This window comes from Lagenorhynchus albirostris, chromosome 2, assembly GCF_949774975.1.
Source record: "Lagenorhynchus albirostris chromosome 2, mLagAlb1.1, whole genome shotgun sequence".
NCBI classification, from domain to species: Eukaryota; Metazoa; Chordata; class Mammalia; order Artiodactyla; family Delphinidae; genus Lagenorhynchus; species Lagenorhynchus albirostris.
Genome location: NC_083096.1, coordinates 168,296,016 through 168,320,887, shown reverse-complemented (window position 1 = coordinate 168,320,887; position 24,872 = coordinate 168,296,016). Strand labels below are relative to the sequence as shown.

Below are 24,872 nucleotides of genomic sequence, written 5' to 3'. Positions count from 1 at the left end.
CCATGGCCGCTGAGCCGGCGCATCCGGAGCCTGTGCTCCGCAACGGGAGAGGCCACAACAGTGAGAGGCCCGCGTACCGCAAAAAAAAAAAAAAAAAAAAAGGAAATGTAGGGACTGCCCCCCAATGCAGGGGGCCCGGGTTCGCTCCCTGGTCGGGGAACTAGGTGCCGCATGCATGCTGCAACTAAGAAGCCCATGTGCCGCCACTAAGACCTGGCGCAACCTAAATAAATAAATATTAAAGAAAGAAAAAGAAATGTAATAGTGATGTACGCTACAATATGGATCAACTGTGAAAAGAAAGAAGCCAGTCACAAAGTACCATGTATTGTATGATTCCATTTGTATGAAATATCCAGAAGAGTCCATCTACAGTGACAGAAATAGGTTACTGATCGCCTAGGGAGAGAGGGTGGGCAATGATGGCTAAAGTGTGCACGGTTTCTTTTGGGGTGATGAAAACTGATTGTGGTGATGGTTCCACAACTCTGTGAACATACTAAAAGGCATGGAATTGTACCGTTTAAATGGGTGAATTTATGGTATATGAATTATATCCCAATAAAGCTGGGTTTTTTTACATCTTTATTGGAGTATAATTGCTTTACAATGGTGTGTTAGTTTCTGCTTTATAACAAAGTGAATCAGTTATACATATACATATGTTTCCATATCTCTTCCCTCTTGCGTCTCCCTCCCTCCCACCCTCTCTATCCCACGCATCACAAAGCACTAAGCTGATCTCCCTGTGCTATGCGGCTGCTTCCCACTAGCTATCTACCTTACGTTTGGTAGTGTATATATGTCCATGGCACTCTCTCGCTTTGTCACAGCTCACCCTTCCCTCTCCCCATATCCTCAAGTCCGTTCTCTAGTAGGTCTGTGTCTTTATTCCTGTCTTACTCCTAGGTTCTTCATGACATTTTTTTTTCTTAGATTCCATATATACGTGTTAGCATACGGTATTTGTCTTTCTCTTTCTGACTTACTTCAGTCTGTATGACAGACTCTAGGTCTATCCACCTCACTACAAATAACTCAATTTCGTTTCTTTTTATGGCTAAGTAATATTCCATTGTATATATGTGCCACATCTTACCAATAAAGCTGTTTTTAAAAGTTTTACCAACCTTTGTTCTAGACAGTCAGGGAAGGCCTCGAGGTGGTGGCATTTGAGCCTCTTTTGTAATTGGCTCAAAGTTCTCAAATAGTAACAGGTGGCATTTTACTGAGCACTTACGTGCCAGGCACTGTGTGAAGCATTTTGCAAATCACTGCCTCATTTAATCCTCACAAAGAGCCTATGGCTTAAATACTGACAACTCCATTTAACAGATGAAGAAACTGGAGCACAGAGAGATTAGGGGACTTGCCCCAGGTCACACAGTTGATAAATGGCAGAACCGGGATCCAACCCCACGTATTCCTTTTTTTTTTTTTTTTTTTTTTTTTGCGGTACGCGGGCCTCTCACTGTTGTGGCCTCTCCCATTGCGGAGCACAGGTTCCGGACGCGCAGGCTCAGCGGCCATGGCTCACGGGCCCAGCCGCTCCGCGGCATGTGGGATCTTCCTGGACCGGGGCACGAACCCATGTCCTCCGCATCGGCAGACGGACTCTCAACCACTGCGCCACCAGGGAAGCCCCAACCCCATGTATTTCTGACCTCAAAGCCTGTGCCTTTAACCACTGAGACACACTGTATGTACATAGTTCCCTGTCCAGTCTCTGGATTCTTGATCTTTCCCAGATCAGATCAGGAAGATGGCCCAAAGCGAGATGGAGGAGGTGGGGAAGAGCACAGCCTCAAAGGAAAGTAGGGAAGGGCACGCGGGGAGCAGAGGAGAGCAGTGAGCATGCTGAGACGTGTCTCTGGGCTCAGGGAGGGCCCCCACGGGGTGAGCAAGTCACTAACACAGTGGTTTTAGAAATTTGGGAACAATCTAGTGCCTAAAAATCACCTAGTGCAAGAAGTGGAGAGAGGTTTATTTAAAACAGATTCCTGGGTTTCACTGCCAGAGATTCTGACGTAGTGGGTCTGAGTTAGCGACCAGAAATTCAATGTTGACGGAGTCTCCCTGGGAGATTCTGATGCAGATGGTCCAGGGATCACACTGTGAGATGTCCAGCAGAAACTTCAAGGTCAGCACAAGACTACTCTGGGTGCTCCCCTACCCTTATCTTGGCATCCCTCCTTTTTTCTCCCTTTCTGATGTTCCATATTCCCGACTCCCTTCTCCCTGTGCCCAGAGACCCCATGGAGCATTACAGGCCTCCCAGGCTCTGTTCCTGCTCTTTTCTCCACCTGGCGTGACCCTCCCTACCTTCCTTTGCTCTGCCCCATCTCCCCCACGAGGCTTCATCACACCTCCCCTTCCTTAGTCTCCCATCCCCAAAAGGCTCATCTTTCGGGAGTCTGCTGATGTGTCACCTCTTTATGAAATCTTCCCTAACCATAGGCAAGTTTCTTTATTGCAAAATGAGGATGAAAAGCAAACCAGAAATTGTATGTAAGGAGCATTGCAGGCACTCAATACATAGCAGCTGCTATTTTTATATGGCTTGACCTTGGGCAGGTGAGTTTCTGTATCTCTAAAATGATAAGAGCTCTTAGGCCAAGCACTGTATTAAAATATACAATAATATACCCATTATTTTCCTCATTTTACATTTGAGGGAAGTGAGGCAAAGAGGGATTAAGAAACCTGTCCAAGGTCACCCAGCTAGAAATTGGTAGTACTTGGATTTGAACTGAGGCATTAGGTCCTCAGTGGTAATCATCATGTTACACTGACTTCCACTGTTATGAGGCTCCAATGAAATAATAACTACCAGGACTCTGGTACAGGGCCTGGCATGTGGTAGGTGCTCAATAAATGCTAGAGACTGAATTGAATTGAAAGGTTTCTATGTCCAGGGAGACGGGGAAAAATTACCCCTTTGAGGCTTTGCTGATCATGATGTTTCATGCTTTTTATGTGACAATACTCAACAGCTTAAGATCTCTAAAGAGAATGGGATATAGGAACAAAATTCAGAATGGTATTCCAAGCTTGGTAGGTGCAAATCCTGTCAATCTACTTCAATGGGGGTAACTGTGGGTTTTAACTTCAGAACATTAAGATGGTGCAGGGAAACTGGGGAAGGATAGGCACAGGGTAGTTATCTGGTTCCAGCCATCCCACTCCCCTGCCCCTGGCTTCTGAATCTCTCTCTGTCACTCTGTATCACCGGCACCTCCAATGCTGAATCTCTCCCCATGAACAACTAAGGAAGATTCAATCTAAGAAGGACTCAGCGGAAGAAATATTGATACTTGGGTGTTAATTTCCAATTAAGGTGCCATATGGAATGGAAACCCTTCCACCTGACTCCAAATTCTCTTTCAACTCAGGTCATTAATCTCATCTACCCTCTTTTAAGCTCTATACAAAACTTACCTAGACCAGAAAGCCTCCCGCTTTGAGCCTCGGGTCTTCCTACAGAGTCAGGCAGCTTTCTGCCTGAATTGCATCAATGGGGAAACCTGTGGTCACATTCTTTCCAACATGGATGAACTGTGAAAATATACTAAGTGAGGTCTTGTTCCATTTTACACAGCTGCCCAGCTTTGGGTGGCTCAGAGTTCAAGAAAACAGCAGCAAAAAAGAATGCTGAACAATTCTATTGATTGAACCAAAACCCAAGATATCAGGACTAACCCAACTCTCAGGAAAAATAAAAAAGACAATTCCAGTTGGGTTACAGGACATAAAAGATAACAAGAGTTGCCACCAAACAAGACTAAGAGGCTTTCCCGAAATGGATGACTTTCTGAAATGCTTGCTGAAAGTCTTCGTTAAACACATTATAGATTATTGGATTGATGAGGGAGTTTAGATAGCCTAGCCAGGTGAAAAAGTCAGAAAGGGCTGGGTGGATCCAGCAGGAGTCCCGGCAGACAGGGAGGACCAGAGATGCAACGAAGAAGGGCAGCCAGCAGATGATAAAGGCCCCCAGAATGATCCCCAGGGTTTTAGTGGCTTTCCTCTCTCGGGCAGCAGAAATCCTCTGGCGCTCCAGGACACTATCCGCAAGCTTGATCTTCACGTGGTTAAAAAAGAGAGGGGAGTCGGCGGAATGAGAGTGCCCCTCGTGAAGGCTGGGATTGAGCGAGCAGAGCGAGGACCCCGCAGAGCCTGTGATGAGACGGGCTGTGGTAAAGCGCTTCCCGTAGAGGGGTGGCGGATTCAGGATGCGGTTCCGGGCGGCCGTGTAGATACGGCCACAGAGGATGATGAGCAACACAGACGGGAAGTAGAAGGCCCCACAGGTGGAATAGATGGTGTAGGAGATCTGAGAAGTGTTCACCAGGCAGTCCGACATCTCTTCATGAGCTTTGGCCTGCCGCCAAAAGAGCGGTGGGATGGAGATGCAGATGGAGATGGCCCAGACGATGGCAATCATGGCGACCGCACGGCCTGCTGTCCGGCGTTTACTATACTCCAAGGCATCAGTGATGGCCCAGTACCTGTCCAGAGCAATGACACAGAGATGCAGGATGGAGGCTGTGCAGCACGTGATGTCAGAAGACAGCCAGATGTCACACAGGAGTTGGCCAAAGTTCCAGGTGTGGGTGGTGGTATATGCGATGCTGATGGGCATGACCAAGATGGAAACTAAGAGGTCAGTCATGGCCAGGGAGCCAATGAGATAGTTGGCTGGGGTGTGGAGCTTCCTGGTCAGGAAGATGGTGGTAAGCACAAAGGCGTTGGAAAGGACTGTGGCCAGTGTGATGATGGAAAGGACCACAGCAAGAGAAATCTTGAGGGCTTGGAGGGTCCCTGCATCCCAAGCCCCTGGGGTTTCTGTGGCATTCAGGGATCTGTTGGGAGCTCCCTGCAGAAGGCCTTCCACTGACTGGTTTGGTGGGGACATTGTAGGTGGCTCTCTCTTCCCACAGACTTTCACACATGCAGCTACTTCCTTCACAGTTGTTCTGCTCACAGAATAAGGTCATCCTTCTGTTTCACGCTGGTGGGAGGCAGCCATCAGAACAGACCCCAGTGAAAAGACCTCAAAACCTGACTATTTAAAGAACATTGAGGTGACTACCACCTGGTAGTTAAAGGTCTTTCCTAAACCAGATGAATCCCCAGATGTCTCACTGTTCTGGAACTTTGCCCAGCAACTGGTCAGGCCTAGAGGACACATGCTAGATTTGTTAGACATTTACCAGGATATCAAAACAGGTAGGCAGCGCTCTGGAATTCTTGCCTTTGGCATTTTGGCTCCTTCCAAAGCTTGAGAGATAAATGTGTTTAATGAGAACTTCAGAATAATTTCCTCCATCCTATGCTGAGAAGATTCTGGCTTTCAGGTCGCCTCTGGGGAGCTTTTTTTTTTTTTTAGTTTATTAATTAATTTATTTATTTTGGGCTGTGTTTGGGTCTTTGTTGCTGCACCTGGGCTTTCTCTAGTTGCACGAGAGGGGGCTACTCTTTGTTGCGGTGGGCGGGTTTCTCATTGCTGTGGCTTCTCTTGTTGTGGAGCACGGGCTCTAGAGCACAGCCTCAGTAGTTGTGGCGCACGGGCTTAGTTGCTCCGCTGCATGTGGGATCTTCCCGGACCAGGAATCGAACCCGTGTCTCCTGCATTGGCAGGCAGATTCTTAACCACTGTGCCACCAGGCAAGTCCCCTCTGGGGAGCATTTAAAACTAGAGACAAAAAGAAGTACCAGCTGATTCAGAGAGGCAGTGCAGTCAACAGCTCACAATTTTCTCAGGTTCATCTGGACGTGTCATGAGGTACTTAACTTTGGTTCCTGTCCCACTGAACGTCTGGAGCCCAAACAGACAAAACATTCCGGTTACCAAGACTTGAAGAATGCATGAGCTGGGGGAAGGCAAAACAAAGAGATCACTGTGGGTTCATCGAGGAGGGCACGTGTTCAGAAGTTCTGGGGGTTAAGGAAAAAAAAAGTAGAGTTAGGCTCTAGAAGGACAATTTAGACACTTGAGATTAACTCTAAGATTAAAAGGATACTGTTTAGTGTTGGCAGCGGTGCAGCGTAACTGGCACTCTCACAAGTGTGAGGAGAATCCAGGGGAGCGCGACGTGCCCACCCCCCCAGTCCCCAGAGGGGCAAAGTGTTACAGCTGTTGGAAGCATCACAGGCTTGTTACAAGGACATGAAACCAGTTCTGTAAATTGTGAATCAGAAATCATCCTATTTATTCAGCAACAATGGAAACTAAACAAAATAACTCTACACACACACACACACACACACACAGAGGCCGCTTGGAAAGATACCAAATTGTTACAGTTTATTTCTCTACAAATTGGGGAGGGGGGCAGTGAACTTTCTTCTATTCATATGAATTTTCCAAATTTCCTAGAGTGAGCATGCATGACTCAAAACCAAACCAAACCAAACCACCTTTTTGTTAAGCAAAGAAATGAACTGCCAAAATAAAAACCCCAGAGCATTTTTCATGGTGAAAGTTCAAATCCAGAAAATACATTTGGCTTTCCAAATGAAAACTGGAAATTTAGTCACAAAAAAAATCTTAAAGAATCATTTTCTTTTCTCCTCTGTGTCTCGGGACTTGAATCTGGGTTTCAGCATTTAGGACAGAGGCAAGTCCTGGGGTCTGAAGTCCATGGGGCCTGGCAGGCAGCCCCTGGGTATATGGGGTTGGCAAGAAGAATGCCAAGACCCCTTAGCCTCGTCCACAGCCCCCACTGTGTCTCCCCCTGCCTTGTGTGGAATCCTACAACTCCACCAGGAATCCCTATGATTCATTTTATCTCTTCCAGGTCAGCTTAGCAAACAGGTCTTGCCCTAAAAGCATTCACAGCCCAGCAAGGGAAGCAGACATGTAGCTTCAAAGACCCTCAGATGGAGCTGGCAAGACAGAATATATATATATACACATGTACTTTAAAAAAATGTGATCATAAATATTATGTATGAATTTGTTTCATAGTTTGTATGTTTATTTATTTATTTATTTATTCATTATTATTATTTTTTAGGCCACGCTGTGGGGCATGCGGGATCTTAGTTCCCCAACTAATCGAATCCATGACCCTGCATTGGGAGCACGGAATCTTAACCACTGGACCACCAGGGAAGTCCCCTGTTTTTCCTTTTTTAAATAATTTTATTCATTTTTATTTATTTATTTTTGGTTGCATTGGGTCTTCGTTGCTGCACGTGGGCTTTCTCTAGTTGCAGTGAGCGGGGGCTACTCTCCATTGGGGTGCGCAGGCTTCTCATTGCGGTGGCTTCTCTTGTTGTGGAGCAAGGGCTCTAGGCACGCGGGCTTCAGGAGTTGTGGCGCACAGGCTCAGTATTTGTGGTGCGTGGGCTTAGTTGCTCTATGGCAGGTGGGATCTTCCCGGACCAGGGATCGAACCCGTGTCCCCTGCATTGGCGGGCGGATTCTTTTTTTGCGGTACGCGGTCCTCTCACTGCTGTGGCCTCTCCCGTTGCAGAGCACAGGCTCTGGAAGCGCAGGCTCAGCGGCCATGGCTCACGGGCCCAGCCGCTCCGTGGCATGCGGGAGCCTCCCGGACCGGGGCACGAACCCATGTTCCCTGCATCGGCAGGCGGACTCCCAACCACTGCGCCACCAGGGAAGCCCTGGCGCGCGGATTCTTAACCACTGTGCCATCAGGGAAGTCCGCACAATATCATTCTTAAGGCCTGTGTATTGTTCTACTGGCTGCCTACATTAAGGAGAAGGGTTTCAGTAGTCAAGGTCGGGAGGGATGGCATTCCTGGTGGCTGGAAAGGCAAGAGTAAAGGCCCAGAGGCTGGAGTGCAGAGAGCAGAGGTGGGCAGGGGACAGTGCTCAGGCGGTGGCTGGCACCGGGCATGGGAGGCAGCAGGGCACAGGGGAGGGTTTGGCTTGGACTGGGGCAATCTGGGCTCTAATCCTTATTCTACCCCAGCCTTCCTGTATGACTTTGGGCAAGTCCTTAGGTCTCAGATTTCTTCCCGAAGCAGGAGCCACCCCATATGGCACCCAGGGCTGCCGTGGAGCTTTCATTGCTCTGGGCAAGGTCGGCCTTTGAAACCCACTAAAAGGCTGAGAAGTGTCAAGAATCATTATCATCCTACTTCCTTCATTCTGCTTGGCTCAGGGCTTTGTTGGGAAGGTTCAGTCTATGTCTGTTGATTGACTGATTTAAAACATTAAGAAGCTAAATGTGCAATGTGGTAGTTTCCCTCCCACTTCCCAAAATCATGCTTCGTCTTTAAAAAATATCTGCCTCGAGGAGGGGAAACAGCTTCAGTTTAAGAAAACCCATCTTAAGCCACCTGCTCTAAAACATTCCCAAAGTTTGAGGAATATTATCATACTATCTTTCATGGGGCTCCTGGTATGTTCCAGGCACTGAGTTAGCCCTGGGGCCAACTCCACCTAGGACCCCTAACCTACAAATAAACCAATCAGTGCTCAGAAAGGTGAAGTCACCTGCCCAAGGTCGTCCACGTGCAAGTGGAAAAACCGGGTCCAGGGCCAGCTCTGAAATTTCCACGCTTCTCCACACTGCCTCAGTTCAGGAAGCAAAGCCTTAAGGCATGTTTGCTTCTAGGAGAGAAGCTGGTTTGGGATCTCACGGTGGTAAGTGAAAACAGTGATTCCCTCCTGCCACCCCAGCCCTCTCCTTGCCTCGTGCTCCTCCCCAAAGGCCTATTTCCTCCCACTTCCGTTCACAGGGAAAATGTGAAGTCGGGCTGGACTGCTTGGAATTTTCTTCCCTCCAGACGGTCTGGGTGAGCGAGGTGCCGTCATTTCTCAAGGAAGGCTGGTGTGCTTGCCCCACAAACCCTGGCGGTCACTCCTTGGGTTCCAGGGATTCCAATGACCTCATTCCAGTGAAAGGCGTGGGCTCAGAAAGGCCTGAGAGGCTGGTGGGTGACATCTTGGGAAGAAGGACGGGGTGGATTGCCTCGGGCAGGAATGCTGGGCTGGAGCTCTGCAGGAATTCACACGATTCTGGGGCTATCTCCTGACTGCCATCTTTCTCCAACTGGAACAAATTTGGGGGAATTTCCCACAATCCAGCTACATTTGGAGATACAGACTACAGCTCTAGAGTCAACCACCTCTTTCCCATCACATTTCAAATAATAAGATAAAAAATACAAATTCAAACAACAGTGAGATACTATCTTCATCCAGCAGATAGGTAAAAAATTTTAATCTGATCACGTCATGTCAGTTTGGTAAAGATGTGGCCCAACAGGAATTGTCACCTCCCACTAGCAGAGTATAAATTAGAGGAGCCTTGTTAGCAAACAATTTGGCCTTATGCCGTAAATCTAAAAATGTAATGACTACCTCACAACCCAGTAATTTCACTCCCAGGTATATAAGACAGAGAAACTCTTTGATGTGTTCCCCAGCAGAGAGGAACGAGAATAGTTTAGGTGGTACTGACTGTAACAGCAAACAACTGGAAACCACCCAATCGTCCATCAGCAGCAGAATGGCAGAATGTGGCATATTCCTATGACGGGTGCTACAGAGAAGCAGGACTGAGTAAACCAAAGCACACGCATCAAAATGGATGATTCTCACAAACATAACAGTGCCAACGTCAAAAACATGCCAGAAGAAACAAACTGTTTAAGGATATTAACATATGTGGCAAAGCCATAAGGAAAAGCAAGGAAATGTTAAATATAAAATTCAAGGGAAGGGCTTCCCTGGTGGCGCAGTGGTTGAGAGTCCGCTGCCGATGCAGGGGACGCGGGTTCGTGCCCCGGTCCAGGAAGATCCAACATGCCGCGGAGCAGCTGGGCCCGTGAGCCATGGCCGCTGAGCCTGCGCGTCCGGAGCCTGTGCTCCGCAACGGGAGAGGCCGCAACAGTGAGAGGCCCACGTACGGCAAAAAAAAAAAAAAAAAAAATTCAGGGGAATTTCTTGGTGGTCCAGTGGTTAAGACTCAGGTGTTTCGCTGCAGGGGGCCCAAGTTTGATCCCTGGTTGGGGAACTAAGATCCCGCAAGCCGCGTGGTGCGGCCAAAAATAAGTAAATAAATAAAAAATAAAGGGACTTCCCTGGCGGCACAGTGGTTAAGAATCTGACTGCCAATGCAAGGGACAAATGTTTAATCCCTGGTCCGGGAAGATCTCACATGCCGCGGAGCAACTAAGCCCGTGTGCCACAACTACTGAGCCTGTGCGCTGCAACCACTGAAGCCCGCGTGCCTAGAGTCCGTGCTCTGCAACAAGAAAAGCCACCGCGATGAGAAGCCTGCGCACTGCAACAAAGAGTAGCCCCCACTTGCTGCAACTAGAGAAAGCCTCTGTGCAGCAAAGAAGACCCAACGAAGCCAAAAATAAATAAAATAATTAAAAATAATAATAATAAAATAAAATTCAGGATAGTGGTTACCACTAGAGGGGAAAAGAAGAGGGGATGTAATCATCGTGGAAGGGTTTTAAAGGTATCAGTGATGTTCTGGTTTTTAAGGTGGAGGTGAGTACATGGAGGTTTATTGTTAGTCTTTAATCTGTATGTTTTATATATATATTTATATACACTCTTTTGTAGGGAAGGATATATCTGTAATTCTTCTTAATTTTGTACATTATAAAAAAAGAGAACCCCACTACCAGCACTGATACATTGATTCTGATACATTAATACCTATCCATACATCCTGGTTCCAAAGATCTGGGTTCTGATCCCATCTCTGCCACTGACCAGCAGGGTAATCATGGGCAAGACATGATTTCCCTTTGACCCTCAGTTTCTTCATTGGTAAAATGGGAACATTAGCATGGCTGTGCTGCCCCAAAGGGGTGTTTAGTAGTTCCAGTAAGATCATGTATGTGATGTGCTGTAACTGTAGCATCCTGAACAAATGTAACCATGGTAACAGAGCTGGAGGGAGTGGCTAAAAGCATACATTTTAGGTCAGGCAGGCTCAGACTCCAATCCCCGTTTCTCCTCTTCCTCACTGTGGCCATTGGGCAAGTCACTCAGTGATGGAGGTGATACTTCATACCTCACCGGAGTTTGGGGAGAACTGGTAAGAACATAGACCCAAATGCCCAACATAGTAAATGATGACTTCTCTGGTTTCTCTAGGACGTATCCAACCATGTTCAGGTCTCCAGGCAACAAGGTCTCTTCCCTCACTAGAAACAAGGCATCACTGTCCGTTTTAGTGAGTGATGTCTGTCATTGTCAGAACTACCAGCCATACCAGGGAGCTTCTCCCCTGCCCACCACACTTCTGAGAGCCCTCACAGCAGCAGCAAGGACCCTCCTCAGCCTCTCCAGAGCCCAGCAGCATCTTCCCTGGAATCCAGATCACACAGATTCTAGCCATACCATGCATCCTCCAGCTCCAGCATCTCTGCAGAGGGATGGAGGAGAAAAAGCAGGCAGACAGACCTGGGTCCCAATCCCTACTTGGTCCACAGACCACCTCTGACCACAGCTGACTGGACCAGGGTGGACATGTGAGTCAAAACAAGCCAGCAGATTCTCTCTGGGGAACTTAGATTGGCGGTTGTAAGCAGCTGGGTGGATAGATGATGGAGGGGAAGCAACTTGAAAGCTAAGGATGCTGGGGCGAGAGTCGGGTCACAGCCATGACCAAAGCCAGGGCAAGTGGTGGCGGGGAGCAGAAAAGCCGTAAGTAAACAAACCAAAAACACAAAGCAAAACAAAAACAGGTCTGCAGAGAGAGGCGGGAGAACGGAGCAGAGAAAGGAGCAGAGAGAGAGGGGAACCACCTGCCCTAGGAGAGGAGGAAGGAGCCTTCCAAGCCCAGTGATACTCCTTATCCTTATATGTCCATGAGCAGCCCCTAGACCCAGGAAACTTCATTTGTAGCAACTTGCACTTTTCCTAGTTGAGTCAGTTCAAATGGACACACCAGGCCCTGAGAAAGAAATCAGACAGAGGATTTTCAGTTCCTTCCCACCAAACAATCCCTACTGTGGGATGGAGGCAAGTCATTTCACCTCCTGCGCTTTTCTTCCCATCTGTAAATGGGGTCCCAGCACCTTTTTCCCAGAACTGCTATGTGGATTCCAGGAAGGCACAGTGGCTGCCATACCACAGGTGCCCTTTTTATCACTCTTAACTAAGGCTTCCTCCAGACTGCAGGAAGATCAGTCACCTCCCCTTTCGGAAGGATCTTTAACTAAGCGAGTCGTAAAACCTTGCCAGAAACAAACAGGATGTATGGGCTTAATGTATTCTCAGAAGCCAGTCCCATCCTTTTGGAGGAAGGAAAAAAAAAACAAGGCTGTGATAGATTTTGTTTGTTTGTTTTTTTGCGGTACGCGGGCCTCTCACTGTTGTGGCCTCTCCCGTTGCGGAGCACAGGCTCCAGACGAGCAGGCAGGCCCAGCAGCCACGGCTCACGGGCCCAGCCGCTCCGCGGCATGTGGGATCTTCCCGGACCGGGGCACGAACCCGTGTCCCCTGCATCAGCAGGCGGACTCTCAACCACTGCGCCACCAGGGAAGCCCTGTGATAAAGATTTGTTGCAGTAGAATCAATCCCCCACAGAGGAATTCATGCCTGTTCTTTCTCTGGAAGCTGTGTGGTACGGATGAGTGCGCCCTGGACGGGCAAATCCTCCACAAATCTGAGAATGATTTCCACAAAGTACATCCACAGCTGTTATTTCATCTCATTCTCTCTATCTCATGGGACCTCCCACAGTCTGAGTCTTCTCTGTAAAATCAGGGTATCAAGTCTATCTCCCGGGGGTGTCATGCGAGTGAAATAAAGAGAGGAAGACTGAGAAGTTTTAATGTGTGTTTCTATCAATCAATCAGTCTCTCTATCTGTAAATGAATGCAAGTTTTGAAATTTAATCAGTTTCTTGAGCAAGTCAACCTTTCACCTCAGTTTCTCCAATTATAAAATCTGGAAAATGTCAAAAAATAAAAAGTAGCCAAGGGACTTCCCTGGCAGTCCAGTGGTTGGGACTCCATGCTTCCAGTGCAGGGGGCACGGGTTCGATCTCTGGTCAGGGAACTAGGATCCCACATGCCTCATGGCTAAAAAAAACAAACAAACAAGTAGCCAAACCTCTGACCCAGAACTTCTACTCCCAGTTATATACCCAGTAAAAACATGTACAGCTGTTCACCAAAAGGCATGTGCAAGAATTGTTCATAACAGGAACTTCCCTGGTGGTGCAGTGGTTAAGAATCCGCCTGCCAATGCAGGGGACACGGGTTCGATCCCTGGTCTAGGAAGATCCCACGTGCCGCGGAGCAACTGAGCCTGTGCACCACAACTACTGAGCCTGTGCGCCACAACTACTGAAGCCCACACGCCTAGAGCCTGTGCTCCACAACCAGAGAAGCCACCGAAATGAGAAGCCCGCGCACCGCAGGGAAGAGTAGCCCCCTCTTGCTGCAGCTACAGAAAGCCCGCGTGCAGCAACGAAGACCCAACACAGCCAAGAAGTAAAAATAAATAACTAATAATTAATTTTAAAAAATGATATAATCCAATCTAATCAGCTGAGATTGCTAAGGCCTAGAGAGGTGGGTGTCTTGCCCAAGATCACAAAGTTCCACCTTTCTCCTAGCTCAGCTCAATGCTTCCACTACCCCATGCTGCCTCCATCTTACCCTGTCAAGATGAGGTGTATATTTCCTTGCTCCTGGATTCTGGGCTCAGCATGGACTTGCTATGGCCAACAGAGTGAGGCAGAGGTGACAGTGAACCGATTCCAAATCTAGTCAAGACGCTGTGCATGTTTCCCCTTGCACTCTGCCATCTCCGTGAGAAGAACGTGTGTGGGCTAGCCACCGGTCCCAAGAGGAGGAGACAAACATGTGGAGCAGAGCTGCTCACACTAAAGGCCCCAGCAAATCCCCACAGAGAACAGAGCTCCTCAGCTGATGGGTAGATGCATGTGTGAGCCCAGCTAAAATAGCAGAAATGCCCAGCCCATTTCAGATTAAGTCAGTCAATCTCCAGATGCATGAGTTGTAGTAATAAATGTTATTGTTTTAATCCACTGAGTTTGAGGGTGGCTTGTTACACAGCCATAGCTGACTGATACAGTCCCCTCTTTCACTGAATTACTAAACTCTATCAGTTCCACTGCCGAAAGCTAACTCTGCCTTGGCTCTTTTCCATCTTCTCTATCCCTGTTGCCACTGTCTTGTTTCAGGCCAAAATTTTCTCGGCTTAAATGGTCTCCCTGCCTCAACTCCTTTCCATTCTGTTACCACATCACACCCGGAATCCTCCTTTTAACTAAAAGTCTGACCATGTCACTCCCTTAAAACCCTACAGTGGCTCCCACTGCACCCGGGATTAAGTCTCAGCTCCATGGCTTGGTTTAAGAGACCCTTCATGAACTGGTCTTTAATTACATTTCCAGCATCACCTCTGAACCTAGCTGGCTGTGACCTTCACACTGTAGCAGCACAGATCTGCTTGTTTTTCTGCCAGCATCCTGCTGCCATACCCATGTCCCAGTGCTGTTTCCTGCTCTACACCTTTGTCTCTGGAAATTAAGTCACCCTTCAGGACTAAGCTCTGGCATCTCCCCATGAAGCCTTATCTAAGCTTTCCCGAGGACAGCTTCCTCAGGGTTAGATACCCCTCTTCTGGATGCCCACAGCCGCACAGCACTGTCTCCATCACTGGACATTGAGTGCAGGGACCATATCTTATTTAGCTCCTATAGCCCTGACAGCTGGCCCAGAGCAAGAGGTCAATAAGTATTTATAAAAGGCTCCATGAACTGGTGAGAAATGGGCCCTGAGAAATGGACTGAGAGATGGGAGCCCTGGGCTTTAGCTTGGTTCTGCTACTAATTCTCTGTGACCTTACAAAAGACAGTTCCTTGTCTGGGCCTCAGTTTCTCTATCTTGAAAATGAGAGGGTTGGACCAGATCAGAGAGTCTCTTGCTGTGCATCAGAATCACCTGGGGGAACTTTAAAAAAATACAAATGCTGTTAAACAAACAAACAAACAAACAGATGTCCAGGCTTCAACCCCTGAGGGGTAGAGCCCAGACACTGTAATTGTTCAAAGCTCCCCACATGTTTCTAGGGTGTAGCCAGGTTTGGAAGCCACTGGTCTGGATGATCTCTGGTTATCTTCATCACCGGCAAGCTTGTTATCTTTAAAAAGTCAAAGACAGGTAAAGCTTGTTTCCAAAGCCTTTGTAACAGTTAGGGAAACATGAAACTCCAACCCCTTCCTACTTTCAGCCTTGCGCTGGGTCAATTACCAGCCTTCAACAGGGAAGGGACCACCTTGAATGACTAAATGCATTGTACAAAGGCTCTCACTGAATTCTCCCATGCTTGTGAGAAAGAGGGCAAAGAAGTTTTAAACTCTCACCATCTGCCCCTAAGACTACTCCTTGGGGCAGAGTTGTTTTCCCCACTTTACAGATGAAGAAACTGAGATCCACAGAGGTGAAATGACTAGCCCAAGGCCACATAGGCAATACGTGGCGCAGCTGGGATTCAGAGCCAGCGCTGAGAAACTCTAGAATAGTCACTATTGGCCACATGCGGGCATTGAGAGCTTGAAATGTGGCCACTGAGATGTGCTGCTTTAAGTGTAAAACAGCCTGGGTTTCAAAGACTTAGTTCAAACAAGAATGTAAAATATCTCATTAATAATTTTTATATCAGTTACAGGATAATACCTTGGATATATTGAGTAAGTAAAATATATAATTGAAATTAATTTCACTTTTTTAAAACGTGGCTACCTCTAAATTTTCTAGATCTAAAATTACATTTTAGATCTAGAATACATGGCCTGAATTGTATTCCTATTGGATAGCACCGCTCTAGAACGGGTCTTTACAACAGGGGTGATATCGCCCCCTAGGGGTCATTTTGGGACTCTGTTTTCATGAAACAGTGCAATCCCAGGAAGGGGTTGGGACAGTACCCGGCGCTGTGTGGGCAAGGGCTGGAATAGCAGTAGTAGTAAATTAATGACCAACATTATTAAGAGCTTACTATGTGCCAGGCAGGTTTTTTTTTTTAATATTTATTTATTTATTTGTCTGTGCCGGGTATTAGTTGCAGTGTATGGGATCTTTTTAGTTGTGGCATGCGAGCTCTTAGTTGTGGCATGCAGGATCTAGTTCCCTGATCAGGGATCTAACCTGGGCCCCCTGCATTGGGAGCGCGGAGTCTTAACCACTGGACCACCAGGGAAGTCCCAGGCATTGTTCTAAGCACTTCCCCTATGTCAACTCATTTAAGTCCGACCACAACCCTCTGAAGTTGGTGCTATTATAGTAATTTCCCAGGGAAGGGATCTGAAGCTCAGAGAATTGGCTTGCCTAAGGCCCCAAAGCTAGGGCACTATAGATCTAGAATTGGAAACTGGCTTGCTCAATTCCAAGCTCCATCACTCATAAAAGGTGCCGAGTCAAGTCAGTTCCACTCCCTTATGCATTCACAAATATTTAACCATATGTGCCGGCTCACATTCAAAAAATCTCTGCTGGGTCCCTGTTATGAGCTGGGCTCCATCACTCTCACCTGAATGGGGTCTCTCTCTGCCAGGTCCAGTGATGGGAGGGTGCACAGACACCTTCAGCCCGCACTCAGCACGCAATCTTCTGCCTGTTTTTCCAGCATGGCCCAAAGAGAAAGGTGGGAAGGTGGTTAAGAATGTGCACATGCATTACCGAAGATCTTATTTAAAATGCAGACTCTGGGCTTTCCTCGGTGGCGCAGTGGTTAAGAATCCGCCTGCAGGGGACATGGGTTTAAGCTCTGGCCCGGGAAGATCCCACATGCCGCGGAGCAACTAAGCCCGTGTGCCACAACTACTGAGCCTGCGCTCTGGAGCCCGTGATCCACAACTACTGAAGCCCGCGTGCCACAACTACTGAAGCCCGCGCGCCTAGAGCCCGTGCTCCACAACAAGAGAAGCCACTGCAATGAGAAACCCGCGCACTGCAACAAAGGGTAGCCCCCGCTCGCCGCAACTAGAGAAGGCCAGCGCGCAGCAACAAAGACCCAACGCAGCCAAAAATAAATAAAATAAAATAAAAATAAATAAATGTATAAAATGCAGATTCTGATTCTGGGGGTCTGGAGCAGGACCTGAGAGTCTGCATTTCAGAGAGGCTCCCAGGTGATCTGCTGCTCCACTGACCACACTGAGTTGTGTGAGGGGTGATAGTAATGTCAGCCCTGGGATTCAAGAAGGATCTCAGAGTGTCACAGCAGGAAGGACTCTTAGGCATCATCCACTCCAACTCCCTGATGGTGCCGATAGGGAGAGAAAGGGTAAGACACTTGCCCAAGGTCACACCGTGAATTACAGGCAGAGACCAAGTCTTCAGACTCCCATCCATGCTCCTTTCCATCCACTGTCTCCTGTTTGCAGCAGCATCCAGGACAGGAGTATCCAGACGCTCTCATGCCCATTTCACACCATACGCTTTTGGTATTTTCAAATTCTCTCCCCGCCTCCCATCTGAGTTTCCATCCTAGGGGAGCAATCCTGGGAGCAGAGTGGCAGGACAGACCACACTCTGCAAGAAACTTTAAGGGCTGCACCCCCTGGTCCTGGAGCTCAACCTGCCCCTCCCTGCCAGATGCTACACATCTGGGTCCCCAGAAAGCACTTGAGCCGATGGAGTGAAACTGTTTTCAGGACGGAGGAGAGGCTGTCTTCTCCAGACTGGATGCGCAGGGTACTAACAACAGGAATTCATTTCCTAGAAATTAAACACTGAATTTGTTGGTGTTTACGGGATTCATCACCTGCTTTCCCTGCTGGGAGGCATAATACAGCCGTGATTAGAACATAAGCTTTGGAGTCAGATAGTGCTTTGGAGTTAGGTAGACTGAACTTGTTTCCCAGCTCTGCCATTTATTAGCTCTGCGACCTTGGGCAAGTTACTCAACCTGTCTGAGCCTGTTTCCTCATCCGTTCAATAGCGAATTACTTAAAGCCTTTCACAGGAATTCCCTGGTTGTCCAGTGGTTAGGACTCCGCGCTTCCATTGCAGGAGGCATGGGTTCATCAATCCCTGATTGGGGAAGTAAGATCCCACAAGCTGCGCTGCGCAGCAAAAAAAAAAAAAAAAAAAGGCCTATCACATGTTGCCAAGAGCAACACAGATGTGGACCCTGCTCTTAGGGAGACACCATGGCCCTGGGGAAACCCTCCTGGGACCTGGGACCACAGAGGATGACAGTGGTGCATGCAGGGAACCACGGGAAAGTAGGGGGGACATGTAAGCTGCGGCAGCCCTAAGATCCCCAGGTGAAAGTGGCTTTGAAGCTGAGCACTGGAGGACAAATAGAATTAGCAAGTGAAGAGGACCTGGGGCCAGTGACACCTATTCCACGGGACTACAGCTTGGGAAAACCTTCCCTGCCATGCACCCCAAATCCTTTTTCTTCATTTCCTGTTGCTCACCTGTACAGAGATTGCACAGGCCAGGCCTCTCCTCTCATCCTCCTGTTGACCTGCGCTCAGCAAGAGACCCCACCTCCAGTTTGGCTGAGACCTCCTCCTGTGCTTCTCTCACTCCTCTGAGCCTTTGCACGGGCTAGTCCCGCTTCCTGGAATGCCCTTCCTCTTGTCTCCTCCACCCTCTCTGGAGGTTCCTCTGGACCCTAGGGATGGAATTGATCATCCCTCCTCCCTGTCCCACTGGTGTCCTCATTACACATCACACTGGACTGCCCTAGACTGGGCTCACTTGCTGACTGCCTGTCTCCCTGTTGGACTTGAGTTCCGGAAGGGAGGGGGACATGTGTGTCAAGAAGCCCAGGGACCTGTGTGCGGTACCCTCTGCCTCATTCACCCATCCAACTCTGATATCACCCTCGGGATCAAATTCAACTGTCTTCTCTTTGCGGAAACGTGTCTACTGCTTCCACCGAAGTGAGGTTGGCCTCTCTCCTCTGTGCCAGCCGGTACCTCATGACATTGTTCATACTGTACAGCTCTCATCTTCCTGCATCCAGTGCTTGTGGGTCTCTCTCCCCACAAGATGGCAACTTCCTGGAGCAGAGTCCGCTTTTGTTCACAGCTGTATGTTTGGGGCTCAATACTTAGATAGTGGTTCTGCAGTGATTTACTCAAAGAATGAATGAAAGAAGCACACTGACAATTTTACCTTTGCTCCCCAACCCCGTGCTTTGTGCCTCTGGCCACAAATGTCCTTTGTTCATCCCTCCTGGATGTCTCATAGGGAACCCAAACTCAGCTGGGCCACTGTCTTCCACCCTACCCCAGCTTTGCTTCCTTTGTAGGCATTATCCTGGTCTTACTCACCCATCCCCAACACTTGGAATCCTCCCTCCTTCCTTCTCTCCCCCAGCATTTAAACATTTATTTCCCTTTTAGGAATGAGGAAGCTGAGGCTCAGAAATGTAACGCAATTGGCTCAAGGTCACACAGCAAATAAATGGGCCTTGCTCTGGAGAGCCCGGACTCCCTAGCTACCTAGCCGGACTCTCACTCCCCCCACGGGTTCTGTCTCCTTTCCCCTGACTTCTCTACACACATTTGGGGCATCTGTGTCTTGGTTCAGGCTGTTCCTCTGCCTGGAAGAACAATGTTTCCCATTCCCCTTCCCACATATCTATTATAATCTGCTCTCTGAGGCCCTTCTCAAAGCTGCTTCCTCCAGGAAGCCTTCCTTGGTCAACTGGATGCAAAATCTCCATCCTTTGAACCCTCTCCTGACTCCAGGTTTGTTTGTGCCTCTTATGCCTGTGCCTGGAAGCTCCTTGAAGACCTACCTATTTCCTCCCCACTCCAGTGACCAGAGCACAATAGGCTCACAATCAATATAGAGTAACTCTTCATGTAAGGCTCAAATGAGCCGAGGAGAAATAACAGCATTCCCTCTCTTCTGTTTAAAACTATCCAATGGCTCCCATCTCAGAATATAATCCAAAATCCTCACCATGGCCTGCAAGTCCCTACATGATTCACCCACTGCCCCCTCCAGGTACCTCTCTGACCTCATCTTTTACCAGCCCTCTCCTTAAATATCACCTCCTTGGCAAAGCTTTGACCAGACAACATAAAGTATCTCATCCTTTACTATATCACCCTGCTTCATGCTCATTTTAGCACTTTACCATATCTGATATTTCCTGCCTGTTTGTTTATTGCTTGTTTCCCCTGCCCCTCCCCACCCATGCACCTTCTGTCAGCTCATCACTATAACCCCAGGGCCTAGAACAGTGCCTGGCTGAAAACAAACATGCATTTATGAGCCATGTGCACAGAGGGGGTAACTAGAGCCAATGGGGTGGATGAGATCTCCCAGGGAGAGCATCTTCTACGAGACAGGAGGGCCTGGGAGAGCAGAGGGGTTAATGGCTGTAGAAAGGAGGCTGAATCTGGAAAAACAACAGAGACCAAGAAGAAAAATACGACAGTGTTAAGTCACAGGAGCCAGGAGAAGACAGTGTTTCGAGGGGAAGGAGCGATCAGCAGAGAAAGTCAAAGACTGAACAGTGTTTGCTGAATTCAGCTTCCTGGAGGACACTGATGACCTTGGCACGCCCCTGCCCCTCTGCGGGCCTCGGGTGGAAGCCGTCTGTGCAAAGAGAGGGACCTCTCAGGTCCTGGGAATTCCCAGCTTTGAGAATCTGTATTTCTGCTCACATTCATATCACTCTTGCCAAAAAGAACAATCATCTACCTGTGGTCTAGGAGGGAAGGGATGACCCGGGGTATCCACCCTCATTATTTATCCATCAGGTAACTGACCAACTGAGGAAGCATCTCTGTATTTCTGGGCCTGTCCTAGGCACCATTAGGAGGGGAAGAGGCCCTAGGGCCTGCCAGTCATGTCCAGGTAGCCAGCCCCCTCCCTCCCATGCCATCCTCTAGTTCCTGGCTTCCTGATGCCTCCATGACAAAGGCCACCCACTTCTCCCCACCAGCTGGACAAACCAAAGGCTGTAGAAGGCCCAGCTGCCCAAATGGTTTTGCTGGCTACTGTTGGTTAAGAGTCCCTTGATGTCCTTGTGAGGAAAGCTTAGACCCTGGCCGTGGCTGCGCCACCCAGAAGACAGCAAAGACCCACGAGGTGCGGCCGATTAGAAAACCCTGGACGCTGACCCCAAGGCAGAGAGTGAGAGGTTGCTCCTGCCAACCAGAGCCGTGATGGCCACCAATGCCAGGTGCTGTGCTGAGCAATGACCCTATCTGATTTGCACAGCAACTCTGTGAGGTGACCATTCTAATCCCTATTTCACATGGGAGGAAACCAAGGCTCAGAAGAGGTTAAGGGCTTTCCCAAGCTCACACAGCTAGTAAACAGCCAAGCCCTGTTTGCTGATGCAGCCAGTCTGACTGAGAGCCCCTGCTCTTAACCCTTGAACCTCACCAGAGCTAGTGAGGCAAGGGGCTTCAGTCTTATATTCTTTTACAAGCAGTTTGACCTTGGGCAAGATTTATTCCCCACTCTCTGCATCTGCAATAAATCAGATTTCTTAGTGCCCTTCCATTTCTGACATTATGTAATTAACTGGGATTTGTATAGAACTCTACAGTTTATAAAAAGGCATTCATAAGGCATCTCATTTTTTTACCACAGATCCTGCAGGGTGGGAGAATTATCCTCTCCATTTGATAGATGTGCAAACTGAGGCTCGAAGAGACGCAGTGACCCGCCCAAGGTCACAAAGCAAGTCAGGGCCGCCGGGCTCCGGGTCTGGAAGCCGAGGCTCCACACTAGACGCTCCTCCAACTCCGCTCCAGAAAGGGGCGACCCTGCGGCGCCCGGCTGCCCTCGGCCGCCAGGGGCCACGTGGGAGCGTCGCAGCCCCCCGCCCGAGGGGCGCCCCCCGCCCAGCCAGATCTCCCAGAACGCGCGCCAGGGATCCCGCAACCGACCCCGGGCGCTGACTCGGTCCACCCTCCATCCTGGGGCTCCTGGGGCTCCGGGCCGCGCCCCCCGACGCTCCCCTCCGGCTGGACAGGTCCTCCGGGACCCCCTTACGGCGAGTGCCCCTCCCGTCCGAAGGCGCCGAGAGACGGGACGCCCGGGCCAGCGGGGCGCCGACGAGGGCGCCGCCTCCCCTCCCAACTCCACCGGGACGGCCGGACTACGAGCAGCCGGGGCCGCGGCGCCACGCCCCCCGCCCCACACCGGGAGGCACCGGGCTCCGAGCGCTTACCCCCTCCCGGACACGCAGGTGCGGACCGCGGGCTCACCCTCCCGGGTCCTCTTCCTCGCGCAGCGCCTCGTCTCCCCGCCGGCGACTGCCTCATCTCCGCCGTGACCCCCAGCCCAGCTCCGGCCGCCACCCGCCCCGCCGCCCCGGGGGCTCTTTCCTGGCCCGCGCCGTCTCGAGCCCCACCTCCCTGCGCCCTGCGGCTCCGGCTCCCTCTCCCCTTCACGCGCCCGCCGCTCCTCCTCGCTCCCCTCCCCCAGCTCCTCCCCACACCCGCGAGGCTCCCTCCCTACTCTGCCCCCGGCCCGCCAGGAGGGAGGCTCGGCCCCTTCCTGTCCCGGCGGGGCGGCCGGGAGCTCCGAACCCCCGCCTCCGCCGTCGCCGCAGCCCCAGGCCCAGGGGTGGGTAGACGCTGAGGAAGGGAGGTGAGGAAGTCCGCAGCTCGGTGCTCCCCGGTGCCCACCTGCAGGAGAGAGGACGGGCTGTGTCCGGAGTAGGGGGTGGTGAGAGGTGGGCCCTGCCCAGAGACCCTTGCTGAAAGCCAAGCCTCCCCCATCTGTCCCTGTCCCCTGTGCTTAGCCCTAGTTAGGTTTTTTTCCCTTCATTTAACAAATATTGATCTGTGGGTCAGGCATGTTCTAGGCACTGGGAACATAACAGTGAACAAAACGGATGTGGACCCGATGGAGCTTACATGAATGTAGTAAGTAGAACATATGAAGTGTTTATAGAGCTAAATAGGGTGGAGGAAAATGAAGCCGGGAAAGGAGATAGTGAGGTGCAGGCTTTGAACAGGGAGGTCAGGGGAGGCCTTCCCGGGAAAGTGGCATCTGAGCAAAGATGAGAAGTGAGGGAGTGAGCCCTGCAGAAATACGGGGAAACCACGCACCAAGTGAGGGCAGCGAGGCAAGGGCAGTGATTAGCAGGAGTTGAGGTCGGAGGCGGGGGAGGGGCAGCTGCCTCGCTCATTCAAACAGCGGATTCTGAGCAGGGGACCCAGCCCCCAGATTACAGCAGGTGATGGGGGTGTGGAGAAGAATTTTCCTGGTTCTAAGAACCAGGGTTGAGAGAAGAGAGAAGACTTGAGCACAAAGAGGAACAACAGACGGAGGAGAAAGGTTCAGGAAGAGGCTCAGGGCTGGGCATGGCCAAGTTTCATGCCCTCACGGGGAGCTGGCCTTCTGTCCCTTTATGGGCTTTTTGTCTCCTTGTTCTTCATGTATTTCCAAGCCTTGTTATTAAAGGTGCATCCGCTGCTAGCATTGTTATATCATCTTCATGAACTGACTCTTCTGTCATTATGAAGTGACCCTCTGTCCCTGGCAACATCTTGTCGTGAAGTCTCCTTAACTGGGTGTAGGGAGAGGCCAGCAGCAGCCCCTGCTGCTGGTTTATTTCCAGCCCACACAGCTGTTTGACATCTGGTACACCCCAAACTCAGCAGCTTCTCCAGACTTTCTTTCCAGTGTCTTTCTGTGTCCTTCTGCTCCATGAGTTCTCTACCCACCTGGACCTCCCCTCTTTTCTCCACTCCTCACCCTCCTGGTTTACCGTTTGATGACTGGCCTGGAACCTTCATCTCTCTCTCTCAATCTCTCTTTTTTGGAAGGCTCTGATCAATGATCATCAATAATGCAAAAGTTCTTTTTGTCTTAGCGCAAATCCCAGGCAAATAAACCACTGGCAAATAGACAGGCGTTATCGGCAGCCACACCTCGGCCTTCTCCCCTCTACTCTGGCCCTGGGCTCTTCTCCCGAAAAGGAAGTAGGAAGGTTGACCAATGCCAAATGTAGGCATTGCCCAAAATAGGTACTGCTGCTGCTGCCCCAACTTGAAGCTTCATAGAGGAGGAAGGGGTCCTGTCTACATGGCCCAAGCACCTGTAGCTGCTGCCGAGGTACCAGCCTGAGATCTGCTGTCAGAAATCACGCGGCAGAGAAAATATAGACATGCCCGGGCTGTGTGTGCTCACTGGAAAGACCCTGACAGCCCCAGAAGCTGCCCTGACCAGTGATGAGAAACAGAAGGGACGAGGATGTGCAGCATCTCAGCACACTCTAACAGCTGACATCATTTAACAACAAAAGCAGCCGGAGATGCACAGTGCCACTGGAAAGCTGGTTTAAGGAGAAGGCTGGGTCTGCAGGAGAGGGTTCACTTCAGCTCCTCAGACCTCACCCTGGGCCAGTGGATGTGTTAAGTACAGTCCCTACTCTCAGGAAGCTCAGAGTCCAGGAGAGAAAACCCACAAGCCATTAAGCACAGTGCAGTGTGGCGGAAGGGAGAGAGGTGGGGGCGGGTAAGGAATGCAGAGGACAGCATGCCCTACCTGGGAGTTGAACAAGGGCCACCCCTGTGCTGAGCCTTGAAGGGCGAGTAGGAGGCATCTGAGCAAAGAAGGGGGAAGGAAAGCAGAGAAGTTCCCTGGTAGAAGGAACAGCATGTGCAAAGGCACAGGGGCTAAAAGAGAGAATTTGGTTAGGGAAACTGCAAGTCTGTAGATATTGCTAGTGTGGGGAGAAGTAGTCAAGATGCAGCTGGAGAGGCAGGAAGGGGCCAGCTTATGAAGAGCTTTGAATGCCAGGTAAAGGAGCCTGTGCTTTATCCTGAGAGCCATGGGAGCCAGGGAAGGGCTTTGAGCAAGGGAGTGGCCTGATTGGACAGGGTAGGTTGGCAATCCATGGTACCCTGAACTGTGATACCCATGTGGAAATCATCACAATCCCTACTGCTGCC

General features: G+C 49.9%; 1 protein-coding gene across 4 annotated transcripts; it reads right to left on the bottom strand.

The window, feature by feature from the left end:
- Positions 1-3,646: 3,646 nt before the first annotated feature.
- Positions 3,647-22,238, bottom strand: HTR1D (5-hydroxytryptamine receptor 1D). 4 transcript variants are annotated; one of them, XM_060141154.1, is made up of 4 exons: positions 22,139-22,238; positions 16,511-16,594; positions 6,024-6,181; positions 3,647-5,937 (listed from the first exon to the last, which is right to left on the bottom strand). In XM_060141154.1, the coding sequence occupies exon 4, from the start codon at positions 4,913-4,915 to the stop codon at positions 3,782-3,784; it is 1,134 nt and encodes a 377-aa protein (XP_059997137.1). In that variant the 5' UTR covers positions 4,916-5,937; positions 6,024-6,181; positions 16,511-16,594; positions 22,139-22,238; the 3' UTR covers positions 3,647-3,781. The 4 variants fall into 4 exon arrangements, 3 of the variants coding, with proteins under 3 accessions (XP_059997137.1, XP_059997138.1, XP_059997139.1); XM_060141155.1 differs by lacking the exon at positions 22,139-22,238 and adding an exon at positions 21,551-21,671; XM_060141156.1 differs by lacking the exon at positions 6,024-6,181 and having other exon boundaries at positions 3,647-5,873.
- Between the last annotated feature and the right edge of the window lie 2,634 nt (positions 22,239-24,872).